Below are 17,023 nucleotides of genomic sequence, written 5' to 3'. Positions count from 1 at the left end.
TGGGGTCTCGCTCTTGCTCAGGCTGGTTTCGAACTCCTGAGCTCAAATGATCCACCCACCTCAGCCTCCCAGAGTGCTAGAATTACAGGCGTGAGCCATCGCGCCCGGCCCCTACCCAGTCTTTAACCAGGAAGTTAGGTCATTTGTAGTAGGGATGGAGATAAGGGGATGAATTTGAGAGGTGAATGGAATTCAGATTCATGGGGCCAGTTGAATATGGAAGTAAGGGGGAGGATATAAAATGACTGTTTACATATACTACATCATCTCATTTTTATAATAGTGCTCCGGAGTAGCTATCTATATTTCTATTTTATTGATGATAAGACAAAGAGAAGTTTTTAAGTTATATGCCTAAGGTCACAATAATTGGTAAGAGGTAGAGCTGGTATTTGAGTCAGACCTAACTCTAAAGCTTACAATGTTTCCACTAGGTAGCTTGTAAAAGCTGTTTTAGGGCATTAGAAGAGGAAGAAGTCTCATAAAGGAGACTATAAAGGAACATTCAGAGAGGAGGAGAGCTAAGAGAGGAGTATGAAGACGTGGAAGCCTGTGGGGAGGATAGTTACAAGAAGATAACAATGTTAGACATAGCAACAGGTCTAGTAAGATATGTGTGAAAAGGTACATTGGCTTTGGCAATTAGGATCTGTTTGGTGACTCTAGAAAGAGTCATACTGAAGGTAATTGAGGAGAGACGGGGAAAAGATGAAGAGGCAGCAAGTAAACTCTCTACTTTTGAGAAGTTTATGTGAGAAAGGAAGGGAAAATATGGCAAATTAGAGGGAAATGAAGGATTGTGGGAGGATTTGTTTATTTTTAGGTTGAAAGAGGCCTGAGTAAGTTTATAGGAAGGATCCAAAAGAAAGAGAGAGATTAAAGATGAGGGAATGGGAAAACAGTTGGTGAATCAAGGCCCTGAAAGAGTTGCGAGGGGCAGCTTTCAGAGACCACACAGAGTAAGTGGACTTGATAAAGGAAGTTCTCCTTCTCTGAGACCAAGTAATAAGTAATTTTAGCTAATATATTTTGAGCTCTTACTATATGCCAGGCATTTCACATGTGCAGCTCATTAAATTTCACAACAGACCTATGAAGTAGATCCTATTATTATTCTCCTTTTATAGATGAAGAAACAGGAAGGTTGAGCACCTACCCTAGAGTCACACAGCTAGTTATAAATGGAGTAGCTTGGGTTCAAACTCAGGCAGTCTGGTGCCAAAACTTTAATGCTGTTGTGCTTCTTGGTGCAGGTTTCTCATTTGAATCTTGGAACCTCAGTAGACATTAAAGTATTACCTTGCTCTATCCTTACTGTCATCTTTTATGGAATAAAATAAGGGCTTATCGAGAGAGTGTATGTGGTAGCCTTGGATCTTACTTTAACTTTGATTCAGAAATTACAATTAGGAAGACCTTAAATGAAGCTAAGTGTTAAGGGTGATCATATCAGTAAATAATACTACTTTTCCTAGTACTAGGAGCATAGTATCAGGCACTGTATTCACAGTTTTACTTATGTCATTTCATCCTCACAACAAACCTATGAAGTTGGTCCTGTTTTATCTGTGTCTTAGAGATGAGGAAACTAAGACAAAAAAAAGTAGTTTACATATAGTATATGTAAAGTAGGAGCTAAGGTGTGAGCCAGGTTTCTATTGTACAGCCAGGGTGCTAACCACTGAATTTCAGCTGCCTCCTTGATGAACTGTTTAGATTATGTTGGTTCGTGAATATTTTAGAAATGTTTAAAAATATTTAAGAGTTATTTTATCTAAGGCTAGAATAAATTGTAGATGAATAAATTTTAATCCTTTGATATTAGTGACTTGCTATGAGAATATGGGATTCTTTTTCAGCATTACCTTTAATTCTTTCACCTTTGCCACAGGTTCTTGAAAAATGTGTTTTATTTTTCAAATATCTGTCCCAAAGCACTTTACGTGAGTGCTCTTAAAACTGTACACTATTTAAAATTTGTGCATCAACCTAAGATATTTTTCTACATGTTTTATTAAAAGTTTTTATTTTTAATTTGTTTTTCAATTTTTATGATTTTAATCTTTAATTTTGTATTACATAACTTTTTTTACTTCTTGTATGGGAAGAGATGACTTAGGATTCAGTAGAAGTCTAATTTTCATTTTAAAAATGTTACTGCTTAGTAATTCATTCTGTTGTATTTCCAGCCAAACTGATTAGTCTTTTATAGGAAGTTCGATTGGTGGAAGAAAAACTTGTACTATTAAATTACAAGAGGCCAGGTATGGTGGCTCATGCCTGTAATCCTAACATTTTGGGAGCCCAACGTGGGAGGATTGCTTGAGGCCAGAAGTACGAGACCAGCCTGAGCAACATAGTGAGACCCTGTCTCTATTAAAAAAAAAAAAAAAAATAGAAAAATTAGCTGGGTGTGGTGGCATGTTTAGGAAGTCCCAGATACTGGTGAGGCTGAGGCAGGACGATCACTTGAGCCCAGGAGTTGGAGGTTGCAGTGAGCTATGATGACACCACCACATTGTACCCCGGGCAATATAGTGAGACAGTGTCTCAAAAAAAAAAAAAGTTACGAGAAATCTTTTTATGTTTATTTATTAGTCTTATTTCTATTTCTTTTTGTTATTTGTTGCAAATACTAGTAGAGCAGGGTGAAGGTTTTTAAGTGTGATACTAACTGAATTCTCTTTCTCTTTCCTTTTTTTCCTTGATTTGTTTTTATTCAGAGCCTGCAACTGGTGAAAGAAAAAATGGATCTACTGCTGTTGCTGAGGCTGTTGCCAGGTAACTAGAGTTGTTCTCTATTTAGACTTTAATACAAAGCTACTAGTAATGCAGGGAAGATAATTTATCAACAGAGAAAAAACTTAAAATTAAACTCCAGCATAAAGGATTTAGCAATGTGTTATATTGATCATAGGCTTTCTTATTAATACTTTTTAAGTCTAATAAAGCTATTTCTATATTTAGAACTAAGATATTTAAAGATCTTTCCTCTTGTTCATGTGAGAGTACCCTTTTTTTCTTTTTTTATTGGTGAGACTGAGATTGTTGTTGCTATTGGTAAGGAGAAAAAGGGCTTAACAAGAGATAGCTATAGACCTTTTTCCTTCTGCAGTCCCATATTGGGCCACAGCCTCAGGCCATTTTCTCTCCTGGCTGCCACATTACTCTGTGGAGCTGTTACTTTTGCTTTGTCATGAATACTGTAATGCTTTAAGGATGAGTATGACTCCATACTGAGGTTTTGCTGGTTAAGCTTTGCCATGTGGTGGCTGTGAGAATACAATTGTTTCATTTATATTTGGCATGAGTCATCCAGCATGAAAACACTGGAAGCACTTCGTGAAATATAGGCAAAGATTCTTAAATCAGAATCTAGGGAGGTACTGTAAATAAATAAAGCAGGCTAGGTGCAAGACTGCTGGAGTGTGGAGGACAATGGCCAACCAAATATGTACCCATATAAAAGGGTGTACCCCATTCAACTCTAGCCAGTAGTTGTCATTTGAAAATGCCAACTTATTGTTATAAAATCTTTTAGTTTTTAAGGAAAAATCTGGATTTTTAAAAATAAAACAGGCCAGTGGACTAAGTTTGACTCCTCAGTTGTGAGTTTCTGATGCCTTTCAAAAATCTTTTGATCTGTTCTTAGCTATGCCTTAGAGAGATTAGTGACTGGGTTCTTGGCACATTTAGTCTGAAAGATAAGTACCTCAGAGTCTTTGAGCTGAAGACCTTTAATGATCCTTTAATGATATGTAGTCTTACAAGAAGAGGGTGGAGTTTGTATCTGGACTCTTTGCCGTTAACAGAATTGTGTGCCAGCAAAATTGTTATTAGTTGGTACATGTGTACATTAAGAGGGAACAGAATATGGTACTGAAGCTTCCTGAGCCCTTAGGGTGGAATGTAAGGAGGAAAAAATAAGGAAAAAACGGAAGCAGAGAGTTGGATTGGTGGATCAGAGAATGGGATGAAATTCATTGGTATTGTTATGAAGCAAATTTTCTATATAAGAATCTAGATTTAAAACTTTTTACAAAAATTTTATTATTTTTTGTAACAGTCCTAAATTAGAGACAGAGTTAAAAAATTTTGACTGTTTTACCATTGGCTTCACCGTAAGAAATCATTGAAAGTAATCTGTATTAGAATATTGTAAATGGTCATTGCTTCCTCTGCATTTAGGTGAAACTTTTAAGTGTTGTCTGTAACTGGACTCTGTTCAGATTACTTGCTCTCATCTTTCATTTTACTATGGAAGGTTTCAAACATATATGAAAGTAGAGAGAGCAGTATAATGAACCAGCATGTATTCATCACCCAGTTTAAAAAATTATCTTCTCCTGGTCAGTCTTGATTCATTTATAGATACTTCCGGCACCCCCCACCCTACTAAATTATTTTGAAGATAATTCCAGCATTATATCATTTTATCTGTAAATATTTCAATGCTATTAGGTATGAAATGTCCCATTTCCTTAAGTACTAACTTTGATAGTTACTATCTATGACATTTTACTTTGACACTTCTTCTTTTATTTTTATTGTAAAGGAACATCCTCATTCTTTCAAATGCAGGTTTTGACTTATGATTATCTTTCATATTTTTTAGAACAATTTTTATACAACCATAGATATGTCAAAAATTCATATTATTTTCAAATATGAGTTCTGTTGTGGAACCAGTACAACACAGACAGCTCAAAATATCAACAAAGTGTTTGGAAAGGATGTGGCTAATGATTATACAGTACATCGATGGTTTAAAAAGTTCTGTTCTGGTAATTTTAATCTTAAAAATGAGCCATGTGGATGACCTGGGACCAAGGTGGCGGATGATAAACTAAAAACTGTCTTGGAAGTGAATTCATCTCAACCTACGCATAAATTAACAAGGTTTGATGTTACTATTCCAACAATATTAGATCATTTAAAACAAATTAACAAGGTAAAGAAGCTGGATAGATACGTACTACATAAATTAAACAAACATCAAAAGAAAAATTGTCTTGAAGCTTGCCTTTCTTTGCTGTCACAGCATAAAGGTGAACCATTTCTACATTATGTTGTTATGTGTGATGAAAAATGGATTCTTTTGACAATTGCAAGCATTCAGCACAATGGTTGAAGTGCCGAAACACAGTCCAAAACCAAATATTCATCAAAAAAAGCTAATGGTGTCTCTTTGGTGGTCCATTGCTGGTATTATCCACTACAGTTTCATAAAAGCTAGTCAATTGATTACAGCGGATGTCTACTACAATCAAGTGGATGAAATGATGAGGATGCTTGCAATTAAACAGCTGAGATTGGTCAATAGAGACAGGCCAATCCTCTCATAAGATAATGCTCGACCACATGTTGAATGAACAATGCTCCTCATACTACAGAGACTGGACTCAGGAACTCTCTGTCATCCACCATATTCACCAGACCTTACACCAACTGACTACCACTTCTTCCAGGCTTTGGATCACTTCTTATAAGAAAACATATTCAGTTGTCAACAAGCTGTGGAAAACACCTTTCGTGATTTCTTTCCTACTCACTCTCCAGGCTTTTTCCCTGCTGGCATAAACAAGCTGCCATTCAAATGACAAAACTGTGTTGATAGTATAGATACACACTTTGATTAATTTTACTGGTTCTTGCTTGAGATATAATAAACTTTTCATTCAAAAGCGGACATTTCATATTTAATGACCTAACATATCTAAAAGAAGGATTCTTATTTTAATTAACCACATTATTATTATACTTTAGAAAATTAACAATGGTTCCTTTATGTCATCAAATATTCAGTGTTTAGATTTCTCTGATTGCCTCATAAATGTTTTTTTCAGTTTGTTTGAATCAAAATCTAAATAAGGTCTGCACGTTGCATTTGATTGATAAGTCTCTTAAGTCTTTTTAAATTTAGAGTGCCCCTCTTTTTTTTTTCCATTTTGCAGATTACTTGTTGAAGGAACTAGATTGTTGTATGCTTTTCTACATTCTGGATTTTGCTAATTACATCTTTATGGTATTAAGTATAGTCCACTATCTATCTATGTTATTTATAGTGAATCTTCCTCGAAAAATTTAAATTATGCCAATTTGAAACACGTATGAAGAATTTACATTTTGGTGTAAGGTGGTTTAGAGTTCGGGATGCAGAGAAAGGATTTTATTCCCTCTATGCCTAAAAGAATAATCTCCAGCAGTACTTTTCTTTTCAAAACTAACATAGTATATTGCTTTAATATATTATCTTAGTCCTCAGAAGACCATGTCTATGTTTAGCTGTGTCTGTGAAGCCCAGCAAGAGGATAAGGCTCGAAGTGAGGATCCCCCATCTGTACCCATCAGGTAAGCATTATTTTCATAGTATCCATGGGACTATGATGATTCATAAAATGGTTGGTACCAAAATCTAATACACACTGTGCTATAGTTTGAATGTGGCTGCCAAAGTTCATGTGTTGGAAACTTAATCCCTAATGCAAGAGTGTTGGGAGGTGGGGTCTTAGAGATATAATTAGGTCATGGGGCACTGCCCTTGTGAATGGGTTAAGGCTGATATGGTGAGAGTGTGTTAGTTATAAAAGGGGAGAGTTTGGTCCCCTTTCTATCCTCTTGCATGTGCCCTTGCCATGTGATACCTTGCAGCATGTTACGATGCAATAAGAAGGCCCTCACTAGATGGCTGAGCAGATGCCGATGCCTTGTCCTTGGACATCCCAGCCTCCAGAACCGTGAGCCAAATACTGTAACTCTCTTTTCTTTATAAATTGCCCAGTCTGTGTGGTGTTCTGTTATAGCAGCAAAAACAGACTAAGACATTACTGCTGTTTTGTGAGCGTGAGCTTTTTTATCAGAACATATTTTGAATGGATTCATAAATGAAATATGAGAAATTTTATTAGATAGATTTTTGTCTTTATCTTTCAGTTCTATCAATTTGAAATGATTGAGTCTTTATTCATTTGTGAAAATGATTTATACAATTCTGTATTGCTCAGATTATTTATTTTTTCTTAGTTTTAGAAATAATGTTTGTTTTTTATTTCTTTTTTTTCTTTTGCAATGATGTCTCAGTCTGTTGCCCGAGCTGGAAGTGCAACGGCACCATCACGGCTTATTGCAGCCCTGAATTCCTGGACTCAAGCAATCCTCCTGTTTTAGCCTCTGGAGTGGCTAGGACTATAGGCGTGTGCCACCACACCTGGCTAATTTTTTTAAAAAATTTTTTTGTGGAGATGAGGTCTCTTTATGTTGCCCAGGCTGGCCTCGAACTCTTGGCCTCAAGCGATCCTCTCACCTTGGCCTCCCAAAGTGCTGGGATTACAAGTGTGAGCCACCTTGCTTGACCATAATGTTTGCTTTTAACAGACTTTATTTCCCCTTAGTTTCCAACAGAGAAAATATGAGATGCTTAACATCCCAAATTTAAAGTTTTTCAGACTTGATGGAATTGATTTTCCGATAATATCTTTACTCCATAATCTCTTAGAACAGCTTTGAAGCAGAAAAATTTGAGTTGCAGGTGTTTTTACGCCATTTAAATAATTAAAGAATATCTTGTTTGGAATCTATGATTCTTAGTATAGGTAAATAAGCAATGGTAATGGAAATAAACTTGTAATTTCGTTATGAGGTGGTATCTTTGATTTTGTAATTAGACAATGTGATAATGTTTTGTCAGTAGGTATATCCTTAATAGTAGTATTGGTAGCATAATTTCTATGTTCATTATTAATAGAAATATTTAGAGGAAACATGTCAGTGCTTTTACTGGGCATTCTGATTATTAAATGTGAACTTGTTGATATTCTTGGGACTCAAATGACCCTGGTGGTAAGGAAATTATATTCTCTATTGTTTGAAAGCTTGATAGATGAAATGCCCCTTCATGTGATTCCAAAAGTGGTGTAATGGCCCAGCTATTACTAAATTTATTGATGGCATTTTATTGCCTTCCTTTTTTTATTAGAGTATCTTAAAATAGAGGTGCCAATATGTTGGTGGTGATACTGTTTCACCTTGGTAGAACAAGGACCTGGGAATCTAGCTGTATTTGTTTCAAGTTGCTTCATAGAGCTATACTCAGAAGAGAATAGTTAGAAGTTTGTTAAATATAGAGATTTATTCTTCCCTGTTTCACTTTGGATTAATTTTATCCAGGCTTTTTCTGGTAAAGTTTGCTTTCTTAGCATCATCAGTTTCTAAATCTGGCATATAGTGACCAGAGTAGAATTGTGTAGCTGGAACTAATGGAGAAGATGAAGTGTGGCATTTCTTTATAATTTACTGGATTTCCCTTGCTTCGAAAGTTCTTTTCTGGTGCTAAAGATGCCTTCTTTATTGCTTCTTGGGATGTTAGTATACATCTTTATGGTGGATTTTTCTTGGTTGCTTTACTTACATCTAAGGATTTATAAACTTGATAGGAGTAGGACAACACTTATATGTTCCATTTAAGGCTTTGTTTTTTCTCCTGTTGTTCTATTTTGATCTTAATCAGCAAACTTGTCAACCTAAACAAAATTTGTATGAACCTGAGGGAAAATGACTGTAATTTTAACATTAATGATATGGACCAATGCTAACATGAGAATGATTAAATATCAAAATTCTGATAGTTGATAGGAATCTGCTGAATATTGCTAATGTTGCAGTGAGACACCTTTGATCTTTAGAGAGAAGAGTTCTGATTAACTCTTTGGAGGGGAAAAAAAGCAACCTAATATTTGTCTCTTGAGGAAAAAAAAGTTCAAAATAAAACAGAATTGAATAAACAGCTTCTGAGGTATCTTAGTCTCTTTGGGCTGCTGTAACAAACTACCATAAACTGGGTGGCTTATTTATAAACAACAGAAATTTATTTCTCACAGTTCTGGAGGCTGGAAAGTTCTAGATCAAAGCACTGGCAGATTTAGTGTCTGGTGAGGGCCTGCTTCCTGGTTTATAAACAGCTGTCTTCACATGGCAGATGGGGGCAAGGGAACTCTCTGAGGTCTCTTTTATAAGAACATTAATCTCATTCATAAGGACTTCACCTCCTAATACCATCAGGTAAGGATTTAATTTATTAACTTTTTCTTTTTTTTTTGAGACAGAGTCTCACTTTGTTGCCCGGGCTAGAGTGAGTGCCGTGGCGTCAGCCTAGCTCACAGCAACCTCAACCCCCTGGGCTTAAGCAATCCTACTGCCTCAGCCTCCCGAGTAGCTGGGACTACAGGCATGCACCACCATGCCTGGCTAATTTTTTCTATATATATTTTTAGTTGTCCAGATAATTTTTATTTCTATTTTTAGTAGAGACGGGGTCTCGCTCAGGCTGGTCTCAAACTCCTGACCTTGAGCAATCCACCCGCCTCGGCCTCCCAGAGTGCTAGGATTACAGGTGTGAGCCACCGCGCCCGGCCAATTTATTAATTTTTTTGAGCAGGGGGACACACAAACATTCAGCTCAGGCAGTGGTCCCCAACCTTTTTGGCACCAGGGACTGTTTTCATGAGAGACAATTTTTCCATGGGCTAGGGAAGGGAAGATGGTTTCAGGATAATTCAAGTGCATTACATTTATTGTGTACTTTATTTCTATTATTATTACATTGTAATATATAATGAAATAATTATATAACTCAGCATAGGTTGGGGACCCCTGGAAAATCTGAAAGCTTATTTAGGGTTGGAAACAGTGGTAATTTAATTCTTAAAATGATTAATCAAGGCCTGCCCCTTCTGGTTTTTAAATCACTTTCACTGTTGCTTAGCCATTGATATGTTAGATGTCTTAAAGATTCAAACATGAATATTCAGTTCATATTGAAGATGTGAACTGAGTCTCTTTAATTTCTTTGTCTTATACAGCTAATATTGATTGAGCATCAGCTGTGCTCAGTACATATATGATCATTTATAACCCTATAAGAGGTAGGTGCTACTCATGTATCTCCTGGTGATTGTATTCTTATCTCTTCATCATTGGACCATATATCCTCATTTAGTTGAGGTTCCTAAGAGATAGGATACAAACTACAATAACCAAATGTATGCTAAGCTCTTCTTGGTTAGAACTCTATTTCAAATCCCTCTTTGATGTCCTGTTCTGATAAGCTGAGCTAAACAGTATAGACACCTCAGAAGCTTCTTTTCTCCTCCTTCAAGAGCCAAAGTAGAACAGAGCAAGCCCTAGAGAGCTCTCCATGCTTCCTTTACTCTTTCTGCTTAGGCAAGCTCAGATCCTAAGGATGTCTCCCAAATAGGAGATAGCCCCAGCTCTATCTTTCTTTGGCCAAATACTTAAAGCAACATATGACATAATTTCTAGGCCCCTTATCCTTGCTGTTATCTTCTGGGTGTATCTCAGTTTCTGCCTTGTGAAATGTCACACCCAAAACTGAAACAGGTATTCCAGATGTAGTCTTAGCATGCTCAGTTCGGAATAGATTCTTTTTATCTTTATTTTGGCTATTGTACATGTAATGTAGCCTAAGAATGCATTAGTTTATGTTTATTTAATCAGCAGGTAGATTTTTGTACTTAGTTGATTCAGAGAACATTCATTAAAAGTACATGTATTAAGCACTAATTTTATATTAAGCCCTGAGTTAAGTGTTTTAAATGTAAAGATGAATTAAGATGTGAATGTTGAGTTTCTGTGTAACCTGCTGACTTGGGCCTTTTTATTCTGGAGAATTAATTGTTAAGGACATTTAAGAATGCTCCTAGTCACCTCAGAAATCATGATACCTGGTTTGTAGGAGACATTCAGCAAATGTTTATAGGATAAGTAAGCACTGATACTCAAGTGGGAACACTCATGAAAAGAAATAGGCTGTATCTTGAGAACTGTCTTGAGGAACCAAGGCATTCTGAAATGTTTAGCTGTAGATATGTCAGTATAGCTAGCAAAATTCTGATCTATGTACAACTTTATCCTTTACAGATTGGATTTCTTTTCCTAAAATTACTGCTCAGGAGGGGACAAACAATATCTAGAATGCTAGGTCAATTAAGGAATGTTAGAACTATTCATAAAGTCAAATGAGATATCTTGACCTAATAGATCTTTTTCAAAGTGGATCCCTAAGCTGTCTTTCTTTGTCTGACTTCAGTAATGGGTTTACATGTTTTTGTTTACTTCATTTTCGCACATCAAGTTTTAGAGTTCATAGATAGTGATGAGAAGAAATTTTATAACTATTTTATTGTCATGGTGCAATTGTCCTATCTATCATTATTTTTTCACAGGAGTGAAATTATGATGAGAGGCCTTACAAGATGATATAGTTGGCCACCTAAATTTCTCCTTTCCGTATATTTTTCAAATTGTCAAAATATGGTTTACCCTTGCCACTATCCACATGCACATATGTACGCATACACACTCTTGCTTACTTCACATGGTTTCTTTATATGTTTCATTTTCAGGGGGAACTTGCTCCATTTTGCAAGTACTCAAGAAGAAGAGAAGAAAGAAAAATTGGCTGGTGACCAAAGAATTAGGCAGAGTCAACAGCCTATGAAACTCGTTACTCCTGTTAAGGACCCTGTTTCTCCTACCTCCCAGCATATGGCTACACAGGAGCCATCCAGTCCTCAAGGAGAAGCAGTGGAAACAGATGTGCTAGAAGGCCATAAAGAAAGACAGAATACCAATCAGGAAAAACCTAGTAAGGCCTTCATTGAAAGGCCCAGCCAAAATAACATAGGAATCCAAACCATGGAGCATTCCTTATGGGTCCCAGAAACCGTTTCAGCAGCAACCCAGACTGTAAAGAATGTGTGTGAGCAGGGGACCAGCACAGTGGATCAGAACTCTGGAAAACAAGATGCCACAGTTCAGACTGAGACGGGGAGTGGTGAGAAGCCAGTCAGTGCTCCTGGAGATGATACAGAGTCACTCCATAGCCAGGTGAGAGAACATATTGGGGTGCATCAGAGGCCCCGTTTTTGGCTCTCTGGGTTCTCAGAATTTAAGTTGTGGCACTTCTGCCCTCTACTTCTAACTTTTTAACAGTTTTGTGTAGTACAGTGATTAAAAGACAAAAACAATTTATCCAAGATAGAGTAGTGAAAACTGTGGATAGCTATAGTCAATAGATAGTCTTTCAGGGAAAATAGAATAGTGCTAGAGTTTGTCAAGTAGGTCTTTACTGGAAAAGAAAGCCAGGGATACAGTCTGGATTTTACAGTATTCTTCTACATTCAGTCTTTTCCTTCTCCATCATTTTTCATCTTCCTTTCTAGCTACCAAGCTAATTAACCTCTCCCTGAGTCTGTTTTGCTGTGCTTCCCAGGAACTCAAAGAGTAAAAAGTAAAGGAGGAAGGAGAAGCATGAGGGATAGTGTATTTCAGTATTGGAAACAGAAACAACAATAACAGGAATAAAAGGAGGTGGGGAAAAGTCCCCAGGTGACTAAGGATTGCAGAAGAGAGGCTTAGAGTAGAGATAATGGGAGGACAAGAATTGGGGCTGATGAAAGTGAGGCTGGAGGAAGAAGAGCTTCCTAGGAATAGGGTAGGGAAGTATAGGTGCCAGTAAAAATTGAGTAGGTTGAGGATAAGAAGTGATAGTGGAAATGTATGTGTTAACAAATAAGTGGAAGTTCACAAAATTTTATCAGGTGGCAGTGGGATCCACGGCAGAGAAAATTTGGAAGTTACTATTACAGTAGTGCCCCCTCATCAGAGGTTTTACTTTTCATGGTTTCAATTACCTGTAGTTGACCACAGTTGATTCCAAAAATATTAAATGGGAAATTCTAGAAATAATAAGTTTTAAATTGCATGCTGTTCTGAGTAGCATGATGAAATCTCCTGCAGTATTTGTAGGACATAAGTCAGTGCTAGTAGAAAAGCACATCAGCCTACTTTGACATTCTTTAAACTTTCATTTATGTGTCAAGTGGGCATGAAACCAGGTTTTCTGTGAAGAGAAAGTGTGGTTTTATTTTTGTTTCCTTCCCTTAATAATAAGATTCTCAGCTTATTTATCTTTGCAGAGACCTCTTTTCAGAAGACTATTTGAAGAGAATAAGCATAGCTTTCTTTTCATTTGCCTCCTTTCCCTCTTCTCCTTTCTTTTTTTTTTTTTTTTTTTTGAGACAGAGTGTTGCTTTGTTGCCTGGGCTAGAGTGAGTGCCGTGGCATCAGCCTAGCTCACAGCAACCTCAAACTCCTGGGCTCAAGCAATCCTCCTGCCTCAGCCTCCTGAGTAGCTGGGACTACAGGCATGTGCCACCAGGCCCGGCTAGTTTTTTCTATATATATTTTTAGTTGTCCATATAATTTCTTTCTATTTTTAGTAGAGACGGGGTCTCTCTCTTGCTCAGGCTGGTCTCGAACTCCTGAGCTCAAATGATCCACCTGCCTCGGCCTCCCAGAGTGCTAGGATTGCAGGCATGAGCCACTGTGCCCGGCTCCCTCTTCTCCTTTATTATTCTGTCAAACATGTTTAAGTGTCTCTCTTGAAGTGATCATTTGTATGGCTTTTGTAATTAGAAGAATATAGGGAAGCTTCTTGGCTGCATTTCAGGGATATGTAAAGCATTGAAACCTTTTAGACTGTGTGCTTCAGGGCTTGACCCTCTCTGTAGTGGAGAATAGCCAAACTGTGTGTATAGGCAGGAAGTCCAGACTTACATGGTTCTGATGCATGGGCTCCCTGATGGTTGAGGTGTGACAGACCTTTGCTCTAATCATTCATTAACCAGAGTTGTGTATATAGAAATATTTTAAGGAACTGTTTGAGTAAGATTCCATGCTTTTGATTTTATTTATATTTATTGACATAATTTACGTATTTCCATTTTAGCCAATATTTCACCCTTTCTCGTTCCCAAAGTGTAATGGGGAATATTCAGGTAAATTATTGAAAGTTTTAGGTGAATTTAGGCAAATTACTACTACATTGTCAGGAAAAATGCAGAATTACCATTATTACATTGGTACATATAATTATTTTTAAAGACTTGGTTACTTTGGTATTGAATGCTGAAAGTAAAATCAGCCTACCATGGGGAAAATAAGGTAGGAGACAAAATTGTGCATTTCTTCCTCAGAATTACAGAGTCAGTAGCGTAGAGGGGAGGAGGGTGAGGATGTGAGTAAATGTGATAATAGGTGTTATGTGAAAACACACTTCTTAAGAAATACAGAACTGAAATTCTGGCACTTGTTATCAGCCACAGGCAGGTCCTAGGCAATACAGGCTGGAAGGCTCAAAGAAACTAATGATTAGAGGTAGTAAATAGGGCTTTAAGATCTAATTTGCTGGCTGGGTGCAGTGGCTTATACCTGTAATCCCAACACTTTGGGACCCCAAGGTAGGAGGATAGCTTGAGGCCAGCAGTTCAAGAACAGCCTGGGCAACATAGAGAGACCCTGCCTCTACAAAAACATTTTTTAAAAACTAGCCAGGGCCGGGTGCGGTGGCTTACACCTGTAATCTTAGCACTCTGGAAGGCCGAGGCTGGCGGATTGTTTGAGCTTAGGAGTTCGAGACCAGCCTGAGCAAGAGCGAGACCCCATCTCTACTAAAAATAGAAAGAAATTATATGGACAGCTAAAAATATATATAGAAAAAACTAGCCTGGCATGGTGGCACGTGCCTGTAGTCCCAGCTACTCGGGAGGCTGAAGCAGGAGGATCGCTTGAGCCCAGGAGTTTGAGGTTGCTGTGAGCTAGGCTGACGCTACGGCACTCACTCTAGCCTGGGCAACGGAGTGAGACTCTGTCTCAAAAAAAAACAAAAAACAAAAAACAAAAAACCTAACCAAGTGTGATGGCATGTGCCCAGCTTACTCAGGAGGCTGAAGCAGGAGGATCGCTTGAGCCCAGGAGGTTCAAGGTTGCAGAGTGCCAGTGTACTCCAGCAAAAAAAAAAAAAAAAAAAAGAAAAATCTCTAATTTGCTAAGTAGTCATCTTTTAAAAATTATCCAGATCTTACTAAAGCATATACTCAGGGGCTATTTGTAAATAGAAATTATTTACAAGAAATCATGAATCTGGGTGCTATTTTAGTTAAAACCCACTTGCTCATTTGAAGGTAGTCTTAATTTGTTGTGTTTCTGTAAATCAGAGATAGTGCATATGAATTTTTTCAGAAATATTGAATGAATTACACCTGTCTTGAATTTTCTAGCTCCAAATTATTTGTCTGGCTCCCATAATTTGTTCAAAAAATATTTGCTTAATGTTTTTTGAGTGAAAGAGGTTCAGTCTTCCTAAATAATACTATGTGACAGTTGTCATAAAAATGTAGGATCTTATTGAAGCCTACATTATTCTTTATAGTAGAACTAGATACAAAATCTTAATTTACTAATGTTTTCTGCTACAGGACACTAGTTCTAACTCTTTATAATCTATTCTTTGGAATAGATTAAATATTTTACAATTAGTTCTAGGAGAAATCAATGTAACTTGTTCCAAGAATAATTAAACTTTAGTTTTCACTTACTAATGCAGGAAAACAGACTGCACTGAGATTAACAGATGTATTATTATGGTTTTGTGTAAAGGACTAAAGAATGCCTTCTTTTTACCTAAAGAGCTGTTCAAAATGTAAACTCATTTACTAATTGACAAGTCAGCATCAATTTCAGAAAGAATGCAGTTTTAAAATAATGTACTTTTAAGTGTCAGAGGTTCACCTAAATATCCCTAGGTATAAGTGCTGGATATTATGATTTTGATTTAGACAGAAATAGGTCATTTTAGTTCATGCTTATACAAATTCCTCTTAGCCTCTAACTATACAGCTGGTCTATCCCTGGTGTTATCTATAAGTGAATAGAAAACAAAATAGCTGGAAAGTTATATCACACTAGATTCATGGAACCTCTAAACGCTCATCATGAAGAAGTTGATTTATGATTTTGACAGTTTGCAGTTGACACCTGTGCTTGTGTTCTGTATTTTCTGTCATAGGGAGAAGAAGAGTTTGATATGCCTCAGCCTCCACATGGCCATGTCTTGCATCGTCACATGAGAACGATCCGTGAAGTACGCACACTTGTTACTCGTGTCATCACAGATGTGTATTATGTGGATGGAACAGAAGTAGAAAGAAAAGTAACTGAGGTAATATATACCCTGGGTCTATGTGGCAAGTTTCTTTTTGTAGAAAAATCATCTTGGCTTTCCACCCCATCCCCCTTTCCCATGCAACTAGCTACTAACACTTTGTTTTCTTTGATCTTTTTAGTTGGAAAGATATAAGAACTGGGTTAGAAATTAGAGGTCCTGGCCAGGCACGGTGGCTCGCGCCTGAAATCCTAGCACTCTGGGAGTCCGAGGCGGGTGGATCATTTGAGCTCAGGAGTTCGAGACCAGCCTGAGCAAGAGCAAGACCCCATCTCTACTAAAAAAAACAGGAAGAAATTATACAGACAACTAAAAATATATACAGAAAAAATTAGCCAGGCATGGTGGCGCATGCCTGTAGTCCCAGCTGCTCGGGAGGCTGAGGCAGAAGGATCGCTTGAGCCCAGGAGTTTGAGGTTGCTGTGAGCCAGGCTGATGCCAAGGCACTCTAGCCTGGGCAACAGAGTGAGACTCTGTCTCAAATAAAAAACCAAAATGTTATTTTATTAAAAAAAAAAAAAAAAAAAAAAATTAGAGGTCCTACATCCTGTGTCTTCCCCAACCATGGGCTTGCTGTTTGACATTTGGTTAGTTATTTTTAACCAGTCCCATCATGCTTTCTTTTTCTGTAAAGACTGGATTGATAAATCTCTGCAAAATCTCTCTTATGTATAAATAGAAAGATTTTATGTATTTTTAAAAAATCTTTAGAAACTCAAATGAAATGTAGAACTCTGTTTAGCTACGTATGTTTTCTCATTGTTTTCTGACATATTTTCATGTCTACTCATTGTGTTCTTTCTTTGTCTCTATCCGTGTGGGTGGTCATGGACCTGTTGGTAAGAGATACATCTTTATTTTTTAGTGGGATTCATTATAAAGTCATTTCCAATGTCAGCATTGTATTGACATTTACTATTTGTTATACTGGATAGTATAATA

General features: G+C 37.1%; 2 protein-coding genes across 8 annotated transcripts in view; one reads left to right on the top strand and one right to left on the bottom strand.

Moving 5' to 3' along the window:
• The window catches only part of TUBGCP4 (tubulin gamma complex associated protein 4), a 73,249-nt gene that overhangs the window by 5,288 nt on the left and 50,938 nt on the right, over positions 1-17,023 (bottom strand). The gene's annotated exons all lie outside the window — the stretch shown is intronic.
• TP53BP1 (tumor protein p53 binding protein 1) overlaps positions 1-17,023 on the top strand; it is a 92,860-nt gene that overhangs the window by 58,614 nt on the left and 17,223 nt on the right. For all 7 annotated transcript variants that reach the window (XM_045539950.1, XM_045539943.1, XM_045539962.1 and 4 more), the window contains 4 exons: positions 2,724-2,781; positions 6,259-6,351; positions 11,421-11,904; positions 15,926-16,078. In XM_045539950.1, the coding sequence (XP_045395906.1) occupies positions 2,724-2,781; positions 6,259-6,351; positions 11,421-11,904; positions 15,926-16,078 (788 nt within the window). The remainder of the gene's footprint in view (positions 1-2,723; positions 2,782-6,258; positions 6,352-11,420; positions 11,905-15,925; positions 16,079-17,023) is intronic.

Source organism: Lemur catta, chromosome 1, assembly GCF_020740605.2.
Source record: "Lemur catta isolate mLemCat1 chromosome 1, mLemCat1.pri, whole genome shotgun sequence".
Classification (NCBI taxonomy): Eukaryota; Metazoa; Chordata; class Mammalia; order Primates; family Lemuridae; genus Lemur; species Lemur catta.
The sequence above is the reverse complement of the archived record's forward strand: the minus strand, read 5'-3'. Positions and strand labels throughout refer to the sequence as shown.